This window comes from Bombyx mandarina, chromosome 08, assembly GCF_030267445.1.
Source record: "Bombyx mandarina strain Sakado chromosome 08, ASM3026744v2".
Lineage (NCBI taxonomy): Eukaryota > Metazoa > Arthropoda > Insecta > Lepidoptera > Bombycidae > Bombyx > Bombyx mandarina.
The window spans coordinates 14,383,393-14,404,644 of record NC_143215.1 but is presented as its reverse complement, the minus strand read 5'-3'; the positions used below and the strand labels follow the sequence as shown (position 1 = coordinate 14,404,644).

Here is a 21,252-nt window from a genome sequence, read left to right as displayed (position 1 = left end):
TTTGATCAACACTATAATGAATGTTAAAAATATAAAATTTAAATTATCATTAATTTTAATAAAACTAACCCTTGTCAGATATATAGTTCTGGGTACAATATGTATGTTCATCAAGTAGTACACAATCCGACTCTGTATGTGCCCTTCGTGCTTGTGAACGACCACCTTCTCTCCGGTATCGTATATCTTCATGAAGCTGTATTCAGACTCCAGGCTCTCGTCCAGAGGCTCGTACTTCTCCTTGTAATGTTCTATCCGGAGCATGAAATCATTTAGAACATTATCCGTGTTCTGAATGTTTGTGTAGTCCGGACTGCTCACTTTTACTTCCTGCGAATTATAAATTGTTTAGACTGAAACGTCCGTGGCCTAGTATGCCAGACGCCCAGTGCTCTTGCACAGATGATTACGTACCTAAGACGCGAACGCCTACGACTTCCACAAGGATCACATAATGCAAATAAAATCAAACCTCCAGTATTTATTTTTATAATTACATAATCAAGTTGTTCCACTATATCAAGTCATTGTAGGTTTTGTTTTAAATATGGCAGTTTTCATTTAGAACATAAGAACTCACCATAATGTTTTGTTCAATAATCCTAGGGTCATCACATATAGATTCAACAAAGAAAAGCTTGAAGCCCATCTTGTGGACTACAAGGTCTCTTATCATCCGCCGTCGGTCCAAAGTAGAATTTGTAGCGTCGAAGACCTGATATAATGATAAAACCATTTTATTATTTATTTATTGCATATCATTGTCATTGTTGCATCATTGTATCATATTGTTTGCGAATGATCGATCCCTCAAGGTTTAAATAGACTATTTGTTTCACATATTCTCTTTTGTTTTGAATTTGACATTTAGTACATTTTTTTATTGATCGCACTAAATCTTTCTACAAAAAAACTGAGAACTATCTATCTTAGTGAGAGTGGAGGCATCTAATTGTAGATTTAGGTATGGACATCAGTAATAGTTTAATATAAAGTAGACCATAATTGTTAGTGACCATATAAGAAAATGAAATGAATTTCTGAACAACATCTGATTAAATTCACTGGTCAAATGTTTAGAAGTGCTCCACAGATCGCTTATTAAAAAAAATAGAACAGCATCTAGCTCGTATTTTTCTATCTAATGTAGGTACATAATGTTAATCGTCTCGGCCTAAAAAATAAGCTCATTGTACTTGCTTGTTGAGATTTTTCTGGTGTTTAAATTGAACGTGCCGATTTAAATTTTTTGTAATGAAATAGGTACTGTGTAACATTCTCTAATGACTACCATTATGAGAGAATAACATCCCGTAATAATAGTCAAACATGCAATCGTACATTAAACACATAGACCTTAAGTTTCAAGTTAGGTAGTGGCATCCACATTGTATTGTGAGCTCTGGTAACTACTTTACGTGGGGCCTGTGTTTGTTCAAAACAAATAAAAAAATCACACTAGATGTAGATACTCACGGCGACTTCTCCGCCTTTAGTCAGCCATTCACACACATCTTGTAATGCATCTAAAGCGCACTGCTGTCTTATAGCCATGGCTTCTTTGTTGTCGGCCCTGAAGAACTCATGGCTTGTGTATGCGGATGTAGCATGTCTTCTGTATTCACCTAGATTAAATACTGTAAGCAGAAACAAGACATGTCAACTGCAGATAAACAATGAAGAATGAATTCTATGAAGTGACTTCGAAGTATGAATACGAACAAGTCTTCTGTGAAAAAATATGTTTTATTCCATTTTTTAAATGAATCATAAACAGTTTTAACTTATATGCATAAGTCAGTGGTCTGTCATATAGGAGTGACAGTGATCACTCACCATTCAGTGAGTTGTGTTTTGCCTTTGCAAAAAACACTATTTTTTGAACCGTCTCTGGTTTAATCACAATTTGAAAGTAAGATGGATAAGTAATAAACTTATTAATTTTTATCATCTATTCAATTATGCATCAACAGTTTTTGGTGTCTGTTGTGTCATAATTACAAAATGAAAGTTTCTTACCTCTTGTATTGATTCCTATCCAGTTCAGGTAGCGTGACAGTTTCTTGGAAATGTATGTTTTCCCGCGTGCCGGGAGACCCACCATTGCGATAACATGCGGTATGTTCACATAATTCGATCGTTCTCCTGTAAATAATAAATAAATTGAATAAAAAATTAAGTAGATAGTCTACTTACATTTTGCAAATATTCAACTTTGACTTGATGTCTGGAGCAGATCACCATTTCTGGTGAGACTGCAATTTATTTTTGGGTATTATAATTATAGTGAGTCAATTTTGATTATCAGCATAGTAGTCATAGTGTTCAAAGCTCAGCTTAGGTGATATATAATAAAACATGTTGTCTCCAATGTGATTCTACACTAAGGTACTTAAACACGTGTCTTATAATACTGAAAGCATGTATTTACAATAAAACACAATAATAATAATGACCGAGGATTTAAATGACTATTAAAACTGTCCAACACCTGAGGTAGTTTTTTTTAGGTCCCCATATATTGCGTATAAAATTCAGCTCTATATTATGGCATCAGAATAATTATAATTTATTAAAATTTGGAAGTGTCTGTCAGTGAATTGTGCATGTACTAAGTATCCAGCAATGGATGATGTGATTTCTAATGGTCTTCTAAAGAAAATATACTAAAATTGAACACTTTAAAATAATTTTAAGTACCAGAACAAGTAAGTATAATATAAATGATTCTTACTTGTGTTGAGGACATGGACAGAGAAACTATAAGCTTTAATAAAATGATGGTCTTGTCATTGCAGGCTCTTGGGCTAATTACATACAGTCAAAACCGTTTACTGCGACATCGTTTAATACAACATGCCGGTTATAATAACCAAGAACAAAGGTCCCGGCTGAATGCCATATGACTGCCTTATTAAAAATATTGCTTTCTACAACATTGGTAATAACGACATACCTCATAAAACGACCACATTTAACTAATATTTCGGAGAATTAGATCTGTTAGAACGACCGGCTAAGCTGTATTGTGAACAATTTGAATAGGTATCCACATTTGTCTTCAATGGCTTTTAAAATCAGGAAAGAAAACAATAGGATTTAGTTTAGTGTAGGGTCTTTTCTAATTCTTAGAAACAAAACACGTGCATGCGGTAGTCAAAGTCCGCTTCTTCATATCTCTTCAGTTAGTTTGTTACTTATCTATACACAAGACGCACCAAAACTTTGTGGAGTTATTCGTGAAACTTTCAAAATGTCACAAAGAAAAAGAAAACAAATTAATATTGAAGAAAAATCGCGTATTATGTAAATATATTTTTCAATAATTCCCTATCGATTTGTTTGTACTTGCACGATACACATTAAGCATCACCGGTTGTTACGACTATCGGTTTTTACGACTGAATATGAGCAGTCCCTTCGATGTCGTTATAACAGATTTTGAGTGTATTTACAAATGTTTTGTTGAATAAATTTTTTGAGCTCAAACTCTTAACAAATTGTAGATGTGTATCAAAAATTTAATATTTTGTGAATAAAAAAAATCATTTGTAGATTTTTTTTTATAATAGTTATTGTTAATTTTTAAACTTTTTTTTATTTCTTACTTTTTTGCAGTTTTATTATTATGTTTCAGTTTATTGCTTGTAGCATTCTTAAGTTTATTTCAAATTTATCACAAGCCCTTCAAACAACAGTCACTAATTAAATTTGTGGAGTGATTAGCGTAATGCTGACAGGACAGTAGATTAAGTTAATTAACTATGATATCAATAAACTTACTTCCTAGTGCAGTCTAGAACTGTATTTAGATATCATGTGAAAACATAATACCAAAGCTGTAACGCGATAACGGAAACTCCTTTATCATTGACCTATCAAGCGACGTCTTGTGACGATAGAATCTGCAAAACAAGTAGGTACGAAAAAATATCCTAGATATTTTAATTAATAAGTTTACTAACCATCACCGAAGAACTGCTTATTTAAATACTTCCAGCCTTCAGCTCGGTTTTCGTCATCCATCGCGGGATTCCCAGTAATACAGCACTCAAGATATTATTGGCAATTTAATTTCGCTAAAAACTTTTTACTAGCACACGTCCAATCACAGCAGATACCAAAACGCAAACTGTCAGTGTCATATTGTCAACGTGATCGATTTGACACATTTGACAGAAAGAGAGATACAGCGATTAAGCATAGACAATTTTGGTTTTTAGTAAATTTTACAGACAACGACACTTCAAGACCTTAATAAATGATGGAAGTTACATTATATCGATACGCCGACTAAAAAACGACGTACAATTAAAGAACTTGAATATTATTGTTACTCTCGACTTATAAGTCAATATTAAAATAATGAGGGGATGTGTAATTATATAGACTTTTTTGGTTTAATTGCAATTATTTTGGGTTATCATTATTTTTCAACTCATTAAGTTTACTGCTGGATTTATTACCGACCATCAGTATTTATGAACTGTTTGAAGTGCTTCTAATCTCAGAGGAATTAATCGCATTATTAACTATACTAGTATGAATGGCATGAAATAGTTGGTGTATAACATTTCACGTACAAGTTTTATATAAAAGCATCGTATTTGCTTTTGTTGTTTTGGTGGATTTATGTTATTCTGAGTACAATAATAAATCTTGTTACTACGTTGGCACGTTATTAATGGTCTAAATCTTATTATTGAAAAGTCCTGAATATTAATTGTTCCTCTAGCATGAGTATGTTCTTTCTTAGAAATAATCGATGTTTATGGTCGATATGGTTCCCTGTGTCCATATGAGCTAAACATTTATGAAAAAACGAATTGTGCTATCGAGACGAGTAATACTCAGGTGTTTTCGGATTTTCCGAGGCGTAGACACAAAGCTACTGTTGCGGGTTAATCGTGCGTTTTTTACTCTCCTTAAATTATTATTTCCGACGTTTCGGTTCTCGTGGTTGCGGACTACTAACATTTGAATGTAGTATTAACGACTGTTTTTTATATATTTATAAAAGACGTTGAAAGTGGTTGTTAATTAAACGAGGACTCTGTATACGCAAGTTATAAATGCTATATTACAATGAAAATGATAATTGGTAATCGCCATATTTAGTGATCTGTTTACGTATTATGAACATTCTATTTTTTAATAGTTAGACAGGTGAACGAGCTCACGGCTTACCTTGTGTTAAATGGTTACCGGAGCTATCATTAGACATCAACAGTTTTACTTCTGCCACCTACCTTGAGACATGGGTTCTAAGTCTCGGTGTGCTTAGTGCGAGTTTTTTAACGTTCTCGATAGCGTAAAAGTTAGCCCAATTCTGTATGCAGTTGGAACAGCGCCCCTAGCTGCAAACGTAGGCAAACGATCCGATTCCATACAAATACTTTTACGCTATCGAGAACGTTAAAAAACTCGCAATAAGCACACTGTTCTATGCACGGAATAGATAAATAAGATTATTACTACACCTTATTTATCTATTCCGTGGTTCTATGGTACGACTACGCGACTGACCGAGCTTTGAACCCGGAACGCATTACTGCTTCACAACAGAAATAGGTGCTATTACCTTCCCGTGCAGGCTACAAGAAGCCCTACTTGGTGGTAAAGCGTTGTAATTTCATCATTGTAATTTTTTATGTACACAAAATGCGTTATTAATATGAAAATAAATATATTAAAATGTACCACAGATATGATGTGATATTTTTATTGTTTTAAATAGATAGACATAGTTCAATGTCCACCTGACGGTAGGTGGCTGTACGTCATAATGTTAATTCAGCCAACTTGCGGCATAAAGTCTAGTCTCGGTTGTATATGTATCCATACGGGTTCTTCAACTTTTATTAAATGGGAACCCACGTCTGCTTTTCAGAAAAAAAATAGGCTTAATATAATCGTTTTGATGTCTTCGATGTTATTACCTCATTATTGAAGTGATTTGCGAACACTATATTTAGGAAAATCTATCAAAGGCATAGACGAAAATATCGGTCGTTAAATAAATTAGCTGCTAAAAAAAAACATAAACATTCATTACATAACACGTAAACAATGAATGAATGAAAGCGAGAAAAGCCGTGGGCGGGAAACGTTAATTTTGCCCAGCGAAATCAACGCTGACGTCACATCTTCCTTGACATTGTAATGACTTAGTTGTCAAACGTTGAAGTAGGTATTTGCTTCAGTAATTGCCATGAAAGATTACCGTATAAATATGTGCTCGTAATTTTATTTTGATATTCTATATAATTAAAATTATTATCACGACTGTGGAATCGGATTTGTTTTTTTATGAGTTTATTCCATCGGAACGCTGATTTTAGATGCAGTTGAATTACACTAATATCTTTTGTTATAACTTCATGAAGTTTCAGTAACATTTAAGATATTTGTCTGTTTCAATTTGTACAATCCTGACCAACGATTGATATTGTGGCGGGTAGCCATCATACAACGCAAGATAATTGACAGATGCCTGAATCTCGCTTATGACATTTTCAAGATAAAGCGCATATATACAAGTTCCGAACAACAACATTCGCCCTCTCGATACTCCCTCGCTCTTACATATCGAGGCGTCAGTGTGCCGCATCGCGCTGACGGGACACCAGCCGATCGTCATCGCATCCGTCTATCTCCCCCCTGACAAACCCCTCCTGAGCAGTGACCTCGAGACACTGCTCGGTATGGGGGACGCGGTCATCCTGGCAGGCGATTTAAATTGCCACCACACTAGGTGGAACTGCCATCGCACGAATGTGAACGGTAGGCGTCTCGACGCGTTCATAGACGACCTCACATTCGAAATATTCAACCCCCCGACCCCCACGTGCTATCCGTACAACGCCGCGCGTCGTCCGAGCACAATAGATCTGGCACTGCTGAGGAACGTAACTCTGCGCTTACGCTCCATCGAGGCAATGTCAGAACTCGACTCAGACCACCGACCTGTCGTAATGCAGCTCGGTCGCCCAGTCAACCGAGAACCAGATATGAGGACCATGGTGGATTGGAAGAAGCTGGGCACGTGCTTAGCTGACACCGCTCCACCAATCCTCCCTTGCGGCCCGGATTCAACTCCATCCCCCGAGGATACCGTCGAATCCATAAACATCTTCACAGATCACGTCTCGACGGCGATCATAAGATCTTCTAAGCAAGTCGATGTGGAGGACTGCTTCCACCGCATCAGACTTTCCCCCGATCTTAGGGACCTCGTAAGAGTTAGGAACGCGGCAATCCGGGCCTACGATCGATATCCCACGGATTCAAACCGGACTCGGATGCGTCGCTTACAGCGGGAGGTCAAATCCCGCTTAAGCGACGCCCGAAACGAAAACTGGGATAGTTATTTAGAAGAACTCGCGCCCACCCACCAAGCATACTGGCGACTAGCTAGGACCCTCAAGTCCGAAACTATAGCCACTATGCCGCCTCTCGTACGCCCCTCAGGCCAATCACCGGCTTACGATGACGATGTCAAGGCAGAGTTGCTGGCCGATGCACTGCAAGAACAGTGCACCACCAGCACTCAACACGCGGACCCCGAACACACCGAGTTCGTCGACAGGGAGGTCGAGCGCAGAGCTTCCCTGCCGCCCTCGGACGCGTTACCCCCCATTACCACTTCCGAGGTTAAGGAGGCGATCGATAGCCTACAACCACGGAAAGCTCCCGGCTCCGACGTCATCCGCAACCGCGCGCTAAAACTGTTACCAGCCCAACTGATAACGATGTTGGCCACGATATTAAATGCTGCTATGACGAACTGCATCTTTCCCGCGGCGTGGAAAGAAGCGGACGTTATCGGCATACACAAGCCGGGCAAACCGAATAACGAAACCGCGAGTTACCGCCCCATCAGTCTCCTCCCGGCGATAGGCAAATTATACGAACGGCTCCTTCGTAAACGCCTCTGGGACTTTGTATCCGCGAACAAAATTCTGATAGACGAGCAGTTTGGATTCCGCGCCAGACACTCGTGCGTCCATCAAGTGCACCGCCTCACGGAGCACATCTTACTAGGGCTGAACAGGCGGAAACCCATTCCGACAGGAGCCCTCTTCTTCGATATAGCGAAGGCGTTCGACAAAGTCTGGCACAACGGTTTGATATACAAACTGTATAACATGGGAGTGCCAGACAGACTCGTGCTCATCATACGAGACTACTTGTCGAACCGTTCGTTCCGATATCGAGTCGAGGGAACGCGTTCCCGGCCCCGTCACGTCACAGCCGGAGTCCCGCAAGGCTCCGCCCTCTCCCCGTTACTATTCAGTTTGTATATCAACGATATACCCCGGTCTCCGGAGACCCATCTGGCGCTCTTCGCCGATGACACCGCCATCTACTACTCGTGTAGGAAGAAGGCGTTGCTTCATCGACGACTTCAGACCGCAGCTACCACCATGGGACAGTGGTTCCGGAAGTGGCGCATCGACATTAACCCCACGAAAAGCACAGCGGTGCTCTTCAAAAGGGGTCGCCCTCCGAACACCACGCTGAGCATCCCCCTTCCGACTAGGCGCGTCAATACCCCCGCCCCCGCCGTTCGCCCAATCACGATGTTCGACCAGCCCATACCGTGGGCCCCGAAGGTCAAGTACTTAGGCGTCACCCTCGACAGTAGGATGACATTCCGCCCCCACATTAAGACGGTACGCGACCGTGCCGCCTTCATTCTAGGACGTCTCTACCCGATGATATGTAGGCGAAGTAAAATGTCCCTTAGAAATAAGGTGACACTCTACAAAACTTGCATACGCCCCGTCATGACCTATGCAAGTGTAGTGTTCGCTCACGCGGCCCGCATACACCTAAAAACATTTCAAATTATTCAATCCCGTTTTTGCAGGATAGCCGTCGGAGCCCCGTGGTTCGTCAGGAACGTCGACCTCCATGACGACCTGGACTTAGAGTCCATCAGTAAGTATCTTCAGTCGGCGTCCATGCGCCACTTCGATAAAGCGGCACGACACGAGAACCCTCTCATCGTGGCCGCCGGTAACTACATTCCCGATCCTGCGGACAGAATGGAAAGCAGTCGACGTCGCCCAAAACACGTTATCTCGGATCCTCCCGATCCACTAACGGTGCTTTTAGGTACTTCAAGCACCGGTCACCGTTCTCGTCGAACCCGTCGCTTGCGACGAAGGGCTCGACGAGTAAATTTACTCTCAGACACAGCCCACTGAGTTTCTCGCCGGATCTTCTCAGTGGGTCGCGTTTCCGATCCGGTGGTAGATTCTGCGAAGCACGACTCTTGCTAGGGTTCGTGTTAGCAACATCGTCAGGTTTGAGCCCCGTGAGCTCACCTACTAAAGTTAGGGTTACGCTGATATAGCCTCTCAAGGCTCTCAGCTTAGGTAGGAAAAAAAAAAAAAAAAAAAAAAAAAACAACATTCGGATGGCGGTAGATTCTGCGAAGCACGACTCTTTCTAGGGTTCGTGTTAGCATCGTCGTCAGGTTTGAGCCCCGTGAGCTCACCTACAAACGTTAGGGGAAGCTGAAATAGCCTCTCAAGGCTATCAGCATAGGTAGGAAAAAAAAAACAACATTCGGACCGTCGGTCCGACGTGATCTGAACACGCACAATATCTTAACCGACTGTGACGGGACAACGCAAAGCTGCCATCGCCCGAAACATGTCGGATCCCCCGGATTCACTCTCGGTGCTTTTGAGACCCTCAAGCACCGGTCACAGTCCTCGTCGAACTCGTCGATTACGACGACGAATTTAACGAGCGAGCCCACAGAACTAGCCTAGCCCTAGATTCCGGTGGTAGATTCTGCGAAGCACTGCTCTTGCTAGGGCTAGTGTTAGCAAATTCTCTCAGGTTGACCCGGTGAGCTCACCTACCCGTCCGGGCGTAGTTGGACTTAAGCTACCAGCGAATTGGTAGGAAAAAAAAAGATCAATATCACAAAACGAGTGAGTTAAATAAGGCACTCGTCTTCAATGAAGCAGTCTACATATTACAATCTAGATGTCGATCACAAGTTTAAAGACGGGCAGTGGCTTTATGTTATATCTATAGAAGAAAAAATCTACCTAACTGCCAACAGCCTAAGAGGTTTTTTTTGGATAAACCATGGCTTGCGGACGAGCTCACGGGGCTCAGCTTGAGAGAGCACCAAGTGTGGCAAGATCATCTATCTAGTGCATTAACAAAAATACTTCAACCAATATGGCGTTATACGGACATATAAGGGATAATGCTAAACAGGCATGCCCTATTCAGAACTTTATGTAGTTACAATACGATCTATTTAGTATTTCTGCATCCACTCTCAGATAGTCAGATAGCTCAGGCAGCATTTTCTCAATCAACGGCCACCCACCGTTAAGAGCGGTCGCCCTAAAGATATTAGAAGAAATTAAAAAAGAAGAGATATGTCTAAAGGCCCCAACAAGGCAAAAACAAATACAGCTGTTGCCCCAAATACTATTAACAGCGGTACTGACTCCGAACGCCATTTAAAAGTGAATCTTATTCATCGAAAGAATAGGTACTTTTCTTTTTGAAGTCTTCGATTAACAATTGTGACCAGAGAGTTACCGGACAAAAGAGTTCTCATGAAGAAGTCAATGATCTTAACATCCGATTGTCAGTACTATGTCGGTAAGGAAATTGCAACCTACGCAATGCCCACGCAGTTACGTAACCGCTGTAATCTGGTGGTAGCTACTATTGGCAAGAAATATTGTGGATCACGACTACATCAAGGCCGGATGTCTGTGGGTTTTGGGGTAGGACAACTGGTACAAAATACAATTGAGATAATTTTTTATATTGTTCAGACGTGTGAACGAGATCAAAGGCATCAACAAAGTTAATGCCGTCACCTACTTAACAAAAGTAAGCTCGCAAAATATAAATCAGAAATAATTAATCTTGTTATTCTTTCAGAGACCATCTTTGGCATGACAAAAAGTTAAAGTAAGTAATTTTATGTCTAAGAGTAGATGGAGGTTTGGGCGGAAAATAATGTTTTTAAATATGATTTTAAATTTTAAATGATTCTATATTTTAAATACATGAATCATAGATAATAATAAATAGACAAAACGGACTTTAAACTTTGCAGTGACTAATTTGTTTTTTATTTAATTACTTCAAACGATGCTGCGATGCTTTGTTTCCGTTATCGGTTGGACTTTTGGAATTCAGTGCAAAGTAAATTTATTATCATTAACTATTCAATTAATTAATGATGTGCAATTATTTCGTAGATCATATTGTGCGTGCTTGTATTTATTACGGACTTCAAAAAAAAGTATTAGGAGATTCTTTGTACCATTGCATTTATTATACGTGTGTTTTATTGTGTTTTGATAATCGATTATTATTTTATAGTTGTTATCAATTCTCGTGTGGTCACATTTAAATTTTATCAAGAGCTGACCAGCAGTTTTTGATTTTTCTTTAATAATGTACATTTAATTGACTTGAACTACATAGACAATGTTTTGATTTTTTCTGTTTTTTTCCGAACTCTGTTTTTTTTTTGTTTTGTTCTTTATATTGTTTGTAGTTTAATATTATAAATATCCTAAGGATTGCGCAATTCAGTTATTTCATCGGTTTCTGCGAGTCGTTGACATAATTAAAACTAATACCCAAAAGAAATAATTTTTTTTCTGTACCTAATTGTTAACATTTTGTTATAACCTAAATATTTCGCTCACTTCAAGACCTTGGGGTCGAAGACAGTCGAAGTCTCTAGTGTATTGCTAATGTTCAAGGACCAAAGCCGGAACTTACAACGCTCTCATGCCGCACGTACGCTGCCGTATCATCAAGTTAATTGTTTTGTAAGCAAACAAAACAAACAGTTTACAGTTAAGGTGTGATTCCGAACTCGGCAACAAGCAGCAGTGCTGTTGCCGCAGTGGTGCCACTAAGGTGCTGCCCAGCAGTGACGCGTCTGCCGCCGCAGTAAGAGTAGGTACCTACGTGAATATGTTGGTCTGTCGCGGCGGTAGGGCTACCGCTACATAAGTCCGCGCGGGTAGGTACCACCACCCTGCCTATTTCCGCCGTGAAGCTGTAATGCGTTTCGGTTTGAAGGGCGGGGCAGCCGTTGTAACTATACTTGAGACCTTAGAACTTATATCTCAAGGTGAGTGGCGCATTAACATTGTAGATGTTTATGGGCTCCAGTAACCACTTAACACCGTGTGGGCTGAGCTCGTCCACCCAGCAATAAAAAAAAATATGATTCGCGAATGCCCCAGAAAATATACTATATAAAAAAATAAGAATAAATAACTGGGAACAAATCACGCACTGTCGTCCTGCCCCAATTTAGGATTCCCTTTGTGTTATGGGTACCAGACACTGAGATACATACTTATACACGTTTAAGTATATACATAAATAGATAATAAACACCCAGACAAACAACAAACAAACCTGTTCTGTACAAGAATGTTAGCCCTATGTGGGAATCGAACCCACGAGGCCACGATCGCCGGCGCAACGGTAAGAGCCGCTAACTACTACACCATCGAGTCAGTCAGTGTATGTTCTGTATTTGCTCTATTTTTTATTATTATCGAAATTGGTAGAAAGACCTGTGGGAACAGCGCCCCTAGCGGCAAACGTCGGTAAACGTTCCAACTCCATACAAATTTGAGTTAACTTTTACGCGATCGAGAAGTTAAGAAAATCGCACTAAGCACATTCATGGTGAGTGGTTATCGTCGCTCGAGGAGGTCAGTAATGGCAGGAGAACATGTAAAATGCCGCTAACCCCTAGCCACTAAAGAATAAATATCATTGAGAAATGAATCATTGTGTAAACTTGGCATAAAATTTGTAATTTTAGGATTTTGTTGTTGAAATGATTTTTTCCCCCAATCTAATAAGCTACCTGATGCTATAAAAAAAGACAAATTATTTTTATTTAAAAAGAACTTGAAAAAAATATTAACTTTAAGATGTTATTATAGTTAACCATTTTTTAAATAATAAATTAATGAAAATGATTTAAATTCACTTCTTTCTGTTGTTTGTTTTCGTTTTATGACATAAATAACTAATTCTTATTCAATTAATTTATTTTGTTGTTTGATATTTGAATTAATTAATACATATTATATTTACTGACTGCATTTAATGCAAAATAATTTTGAATAATATTTGCACGCCGACCTGGTAGAAACACGCTGTTCTATAAAATAACTATCAACAACTTTGTAAACCGTGTTTTAGCTAATAAAGCTTGATTTGATTTGATTTGACCTATTCGCTGGTAGCCTAAGAGGCTATTCCAGCTACGCCCTGAAGGGTAGGTGAGCTCACGGGCTCAACCTGAGAGAGTAAGAATAGTGCTTCGCAGAATCTACCACCGGATCAGAATCGTGACCCAGTAAGAAGATCCGGCTGGAAACTCAGTGGGCTGTGAAATGATCGCATTCACTCAGCGACTGGATAATAGTCGTTGTTACTTAAGTAGACTAAATGACTTAAGTATAATAATAATTATTACATAAGTAGAATAAGTGAGTTGAGTGTAATTATAACGCGGCAGCCCTGTGTCTAATCGCTATTATTGGCTTTTATCCTTGGACCAATGAACTAGTTGTCATCGGTATCTATCCAAATACAGGTTTCTTTCTAGACGTCTATATTTCGTTGTTAAGTGTTTGATGTATTTTATTTAATCCATAGAAGAATCTCTTATTGTACTAACTGTAAATATAGATGTGGCGGCAGCCATCCTAGAGCACAAGATATTTGACAGAAGCCTGAATCTAGCTTACGACGTTTTTAAGATAAGCTTGAATACGGACCGAGCAATATCAGCCACTCGTTGGAAGATCTTTCATTAAACTGGTGTTAGGACCTCTTGTGAGTTTGCCCGGGTAGGTGCCACCACCCCGCCTGTTTCTGCCGTGAAGCAGTAATGCGTTTCGGTTTGAAGGGTGGGGCAACCGCTGTAACTATACTGAGACCTTAGAATTTATATCTTAAGGTGGGTGGCTCATTTACGTTGTAGATGTCTATATTGTCTATGAGCTCCTGTAACCACTTAACACCATCTAAGCAATTAAAAAAAACCTTCGAAAATAGCAATGGTATGTCGTTCGCCTCCACTGGGGAAGTCTACACGTCCTCTGGAACCTACGTGCATAGTCTCCAGTATGCTAAGTGCGAGTTTTTTAATGTTCTCGATAGCGTAAAAGTTAACTCGAATTTGTATGGCGTTGGAAGAGCGCCCCTAGCGGCAAACGTAGGCAAACGTTCCAACTCCATACTAATTTGAGTTAGCGTTTACGCTATCGCGAACGTTAAGAAACTCGCACTAAGCACACAGAACAAGAGAAAGACCTACCATTTGATCCGTAATCATGATTGATTTCGTAAATGAAAGGCTTCATTTCATTACTTGCCCGAAAAAGATTTATCAAGTGACGGATTTCAACACAATCCTTCGATGTTTGGACTTAGAGCAAAATTTCGTAGGTTACGTATTTTAAAAACGAAAGCGTATTTTGAAGCTAAATACGGCGCAGTACCCAGCTGGTGGAAAGTGTTGTCAGCCGATGTAGATTAGTACTAGAGTACAACGCATGACATCTATAAGTTTACAGGGTCGTTAGGTACTCTAATTGGATTGAGTCTTTACCTCCATGTTGGAATATGGGCTTTGACATCCACGATGACAAAGGGATATCGGGTCAGACTATTCTCATTTAAATTTACGCCTTTTCTCTAAAATAATTAAAGTTCAACGCAATTCTAGTACTTAAGTACGTACGTCGTAAATATTAGTGTGAGCATTCGTCTTCCACGTGTGTCTTTTGTAAGGAAAATTATCGTTCATGCACAGTACAAATATGTGTTATTGTAATAAAAACAAATCAAAGTTTATGAACGAGTCCACTTGTGTGTATAACATGACTGGTTGTATGACGGCCTCGTGTTATCTTTCTGTTTACTAAAAAGTCGTAAATCAGATTTCTAATAGCCCGTGGTCTATAATACTTAGTTGGTTGTTTTTGTTAACTGCAACAATGTTGCAAAATGGCGTAATAAAAAAAATAAATCTTATTTTTCATTTTGATTTGATGTAAGTTTCCGTTAATGAACAATGACAAGATTCACCCGGCTGAGTCATTATCCTTTTTATCTACTGCGTTGAAGTAATCGAATAATCTATTAGCAATATAAAATTACACAATTTGTTTTGCGGTCTATTGACGATTTATAATCTGTAGTTACTGATATAGTAGATATATTATGTGGTCAATGTCTCTGTCATTGTGTCGTTTCGCAAAATTTTCATTTGTCATGCGCTTCGGGTTATTACAAGGGCAGATGTTGCGTTCAACTTCACTGGATATGACGGTAATGTGAGGTGGGGACGTCCTAAAACGCTTTGGATGAGCTGTGTGAAAGAGGATACGCGAGATGGGATGTGAGCGCAGAGATGACGCATGATAGGTCTGAATGGAAAAAGAAAACATTCTGTGCCGTGGTGCCGCATAGTGGGATAAGAGCAAGAAAATGAAGACGTGATTGACGGGAATAGCGTAGCGATCATTTTAAAAACAATCTATCATGTATGTTCTTCATTTATGTAATCTTTATTCCTTAATTCTTACGATTAGTGGTAATACAGCACTGGTAATGGCATAGCTCATAATCAGACATCTGCAAATACGTTTTTCACTAATGTGTTGTTAAGGTTCTTTTGTGATTTTGTCATTTTACGAAGTATATTAGCACTAGATAAATCGAATTCTGCAGGAAGGTAATCTATGTAACGCTGTAAAACCTAAATAATTTTGGCACTGGCAAGATTATAACCAATGTGGGAAAAACTGATTATGAAAAAAAAGAATGTAATTAGAATTATTTTGAAAAACAAATAAATGATTTTTTTATTACTCTTTTGTTTATTTTGTGATAGTATAATATATATAGAAAAAACAGTATCACGCCCGCATGGCAGTGTATTAGATTTATCAAAAAAATGTTCGCATGTTAATGTCATTAAAAAATGACAACGTCTTCTAAATCGCAGCTTAATTAATTCATTTAACTATATACATGATTTACTGAAACTACAAAAAAATATTCCCCTCCATTTCAATTTTAACTATAGCTTAGTTTTCAACGACAATCTATTTCTAAAATACATGTTGCTTACTGCTTTTGGTTTCTATTTTCGATCGCAGATGAGTTAAAAAGCCACATGTATTTCAACTACAAAATCCTTTTTTCGGGTTCGGTATTATTACTTTCAACATACCTACTATTTATTTATTTTCAAACTTTTGTTCTTGACGTCTGTGGTCAAATTGAGAATAGATTAATATTGTTTGTCTTTATTCATGTTTTTCTATAGTGTAGTCTTGGCGTTGAAAATACAATCATAATAGTGTACAAACTTACAATTCCAATTAATTATAGTCGAATTTCGACTACTGCGGGACCTCTAGTATCAATAACTAGTTCGTATGATTTACTGTTGTATTAATAAAAAAAAATCGCCTCCATTTCAATTATTTTAACTATAGCTTATTTTTCAACGACTATACATTTCTATTATAAAATATTTTTTCCTTGTTTTTTTTTTCGATAACAGATAAGTTTAAAGATCATATAGTGCCACGGAGACGGCTAAGTTCGCATGCAATTTCATTTCGGATCCTCCCAATCCACTAACGGTGCTTTTAGGTACCTCAAGTATCTACAGGTCACCGTTCTTATCTAAACTCGACGATAAAATTAATCTAAACTCATTTTCAAAGGAGACTGACTGTGTTTTACTTTTTTCGTATCGGAAATTTTGGCGTTTGCTACTTAGAAGACGAATTGTAAACTTTTTATTTTGTTTGTTTGTAAAATATTTAACTTAATGATACGGCGGCGTATGCCCTAAACACTTCATTACGGATCCTCCCGATCCATTAACGGTGCATTTAGGTACTTCTAGCATCAGTCACCGTCCTCGCCGAACCCGTCGTTTGCAACCTCGGCGAGTAAACTAACGACAGACACAGCCCACTGAGTTTCTCGCCGGATCTTCTCAGTGGGTCGCGTTTCCGATCCGGCGGTAGATTCTGCGAAGCACTGCTCTTGCTAGGGCTAGTGTTAGCAACGCCGTCAGGTTAGATCCCCGAGAGCTTATCTATTCGCTCGGTTACGCTGGCATAGCCCCTCAAGGCTACCTGCTTAGGTACAAAAAAAAACCGCATGCATTCCAACTAGAAAATCTATTTTTCGGGTCCGGTATTATTAACCTCAATTCCCTTTCGTTGAATACCAAATTGTATTAAAACTACAATTGTTGCATAAAACTGAATAGTAGATATGCTCTTTTGGTAATCAACAAGGTAACCCGAGGTAACCCCGTTGAATTGTGTAGCATGCGCGTGTCACGTGTAGCGATGTTCGCGATCGCCCGCCGCGCCGGCTATAAACCAACATGCGCATTTATCTCGTATTCTCGTATACTACATTCTCATATTATTACTGCTTGTATCAAATCGTTTTACACGATCTCATGAATGTTTTTATTTTAATCTTTACGATGCAATGATTTGTCGACGCAAAATCGAATAGCTGGAAGGATTTGGAATATAATTTTTTTATTAATTGAATAGACTATTTACATATTACTAGTGACCGCCCGGTAGTCGAAATTCGACTATAAAATTAATTGAAATTATAAGTTTGTATATTATTAGGGTTCTGTTGTCAAAGACTATTTATTATACTTCTATAATCTATCTCTATAATCTCAGATTTTGCTAAGATTACACTTTAGACAAATATTAATAAAGACAAACAGTATTAATCTATTCTCAAGTTGACCACAGACTTTAGGCAATAAGAAAAGTTTGACAACATGCATGCGTGTGTGTGTCAAATACATGGCAGTGTGTGTCGTGTTTTTTTATTTTTATTTAATGTATTCTTTCTGCATAATTTAAAAAAATATTAACATTCTGCACTCCTTCTCGATATTCTCTATAAGTGTGAGAAATTTCATACTCCTCCGTCCGCGCAATTTTTGTAAAAAGGGATACAAAGTAATAATAATATATATATAAAATATTAATATATAGATAAGTCAGTGTCTATGATTGAAATGTATACTAGCTTCGTGAAGCATCTTCGACCAATTTTTTTATTTTATTTTTTTATTGCCCTTGTAGGCAGACAAGCATACGGCCCGCCTGATGGTGAGTAGTTACCGTCGCCCATGGACTTCAGCAATGCCAGGGGCAGAGCCAAGCCGCTGCCTGCCCAACGCGTATGACGCCCGGTGTGAAATCAGTAGTGGATACGGGTATAAAGCGTAGCGGTCATTCAGGTGTTTAAATTCTGAGGCAGCTACTGATTGTGGTTTCGAAGAAATAATACGTGGTCACGAACGATTTAGGAACAACATCATCCTATAAAATGAAACCTGTAAATGTTGTTAATGAACGCACAGTTTTAGTGGAAGATGAAAGATTTAGAATATATAAACGAACACTTTTTTACTGGCGGTAGGACCTCTTGTGAGTCCGCACGGGTAGGTACCACCGCCCTGCCTATTTCTGCCGTGAAGCAGTAATGCGTTTCGGTTTGAAGGGTGGGGCAGCCGTTGTAACTATAGTTGAGGCCTTAGAACTTATATCTCAATGTGGTTGGCGGACGTTGTAGACGTCTATGGGCTCCAGTAACCACTTAACACCAGGTGGGCTGTGAGCTCGTCCTAAGCAATAAAAGAAACTTCCAAGGATTAATGTATTGAATTTAGCTACAAAGTAGGTTTATTCATATAAACATAGATGCATTATATGGCTGCACAATATCTATATTTTACTTGTAGATATAAAAACCGAAGTATGGCGACCTTGTTCTCTACATTATTCCACACAATCCTACACGCACTATAGAGCAGGTAGAGTTCGAAACTATTGTAAAAAACGTAGCTCTGTTTACGTTAACTAACGACCCATTGGTTATGTAAATAAAGGAAGTTTAAAATGTTTTGGAAGAAGAGAATTCCTTATGATTGGCCAAGAATGTTGAACATGGAAAGGAAAATAAGAATCTTGACTTTTTCTCATTTTTTTTATTGCCCTTGTAGGCAGACGAGCACGCGGCCTACCTGATGGTGAGTGGTTACCGTCGCTCATGGACTTCAGAAATGCCAGGGACAGAGCCAAGCCGCTGTCTACCGCTATTTATGGCCATATTTATTGATATTTGAGCACGATAAGATTAAACCGCCACGCATATTAAAATGAACATTCATAAATTTAGAAATGTACACAAAGTCTTGAATTGTCTGGTTTTTATCTGCACGAAAGCTGAACTAATATAATGTTAGTTCACCATTTTAGACACAGTCGTACAGTGCATACAACTCACAGTCTAGTTACTAGACTGCAATGTTACGTTCGTAAATTAGACTCTTTATGCTTTTTTTCCCTACTTATTCGCTGTTAGCCTATACTCTATTCCAATTACGAAGTCCCATGAGACAGATGTTATTATTATGTTATTGTGTGTGTGTGTTTGAATTAACTGTATAATTATTTAGATTGATTGTGTATTTTTTAAATGATCTTTACGACCATGAACAAAAAATGATTATTATTTCAAACTATCTGACCCGGCAGACTTCGTAGTGCCTCAATCGATAAATAAAAGACACATCAAGGGGACACATCAAAGGAAAAACAAAATTGTTTGTTTTTATATAATTCCGAGCTTTTTATATTTTCTCACTTTTTAAACCTTCCCTGGACTTCCACGAATAATTTAAGACCAAAATTAGCCAAATCGGTCCAGCCGTTCTCGAGTTTTAGCGAGACTAACGAACAGCAATTCATTTTTATATATAGAGATTATGCAAAACGTGAAGAGTTACGATCTAAGAAGTGTCAAAAGGAATTTCGTAATTGGAATAGAGTTTAAGGAATATTCCAGCTAAGCGCGGACTGGTAGGGTTGACTGACGGGCTCCGCCTGAGAGAATTTGCTTATGCAATAACACAATGCAATTAATGCAAGTCCTAACGTGACCAATACTTCACTGGATCTACCACCGGCTCGGAATCGCGACTCAGTGAGAAGACCCAGCGAAAAACTCAGTGGGCTGTGTCTATGCGATTGTCAATAGTAATTTTATGTGATATCAAAACCATTTACCACTAATTAAATTTTAGAAAATATGTTAGCACCAAAAATGTTATTTCTAATTTCGTATGTGCTTTACACTCTTATAAAAATTTAATGCATCAGAAACTTAATGTTCTTGTTAACAACTCCGGTAGATGCGCAAGTTTGATGTTTGTCTTAGATCCTTGGAATTATCGCGAATAAATGTCTACAAAAACAATGACCCGGTGCAAGAGTTTCTTGCGATACCCTCTCTAAAGAAAGACGCCGCTGTTCAGATAGCGTTGTTTTAGAAATGTCATTTTACACGCATTAATTTTTTTTAATAAATAATATAGCAATAATAAATAAGAAATAATTCTTGTGTGAACCACGTCACCGACACGCAACAGCTAATGCGGTCTGACGTAACCGCATGACCGTCACGTATGTGTGAACAGAAATATCAACAAAACACGTAGTGCCCGTAGGTAGGACGTCTGCTGCTATCATACGACAGCATGGGTCAACACTGAGAGCAAATAGTAACGAAATTGGAAGATTCAAAAATGTTTACTATTACTAATTGTTTGTAGTATCACAGAAGTACAGGGCTACGCTTCGACTATGCTCATATATTATACTAACTGTTACTCGGTCCAGAAAGAGTGTAAATATTTTTTTTCTAAGATGTCACGTATATTTTTTATAGACAATAAAACAGTTTCTCGTGGAATGTAATTATTTTTCGCGGTAAAAGGTAGCCTATGTCACTCGCCTAACCTCAAACAATCAATAGCTTTTAAAAAAATCATGCCAATTCTTTGTTTTATTTAGATGAATGTATAACTAAGACAAACAAATACAAAAAAATCCACATGTGTAAAATTCATAGGTGAGATCAGACACAATGTGCTGGAACTGGTAGGTAGATCCGTATTTAAATTGATAGCACATTGTTCTTCATAATCTGCATATGAAGTGCAAAAAAAATTAAATTACAGATTACCGCAACGCGAAAATTATGTCCGTAACATGGAGGGTAGAGGTAAGGAGAGCCGTCTCTGTGTGTGAGAAAAAGTGCCCGTTAAAATCTGCTAAGGGTGGCGCTACAGTAGCC

The 21,252-nt window shown here is 38.6% G+C and overlaps 1 protein-coding gene across 4 annotated transcripts in view; it reads right to left on the bottom strand.

Moving 5' to 3' along the window:
- The window catches only part of Pfrx (6-phosphofructo-2-kinase/fructose-2,6-biphosphatase), a 36,250-nt gene that overhangs the window by 10,740 nt on the left and 4,258 nt on the right, over window positions 1-21,252 (bottom strand). For 2 of the 4 annotated variants that reach the window (XM_028180112.2, XM_028180113.2), the window contains exons 2-5: window positions 2,020-2,145; window positions 1,477-1,637; window positions 581-715; window positions 70-330 (exon numbers count right to left, since the gene is read on the bottom strand). In XM_028180112.2, coding sequence (XP_028035913.2) covers window positions 70-330; window positions 581-715; window positions 1,477-1,637; window positions 2,020-2,145 — 683 coding nt within the window. Of the gene's footprint in view, window positions 1-69; window positions 331-580; window positions 716-1,476; window positions 1,638-2,019; window positions 2,146-3,965; window positions 4,138-21,252 lie in introns of those variants that run through there. The other 2 variants (XM_028180114.2, XM_089729282.1) reach the window with 2 other exon arrangements.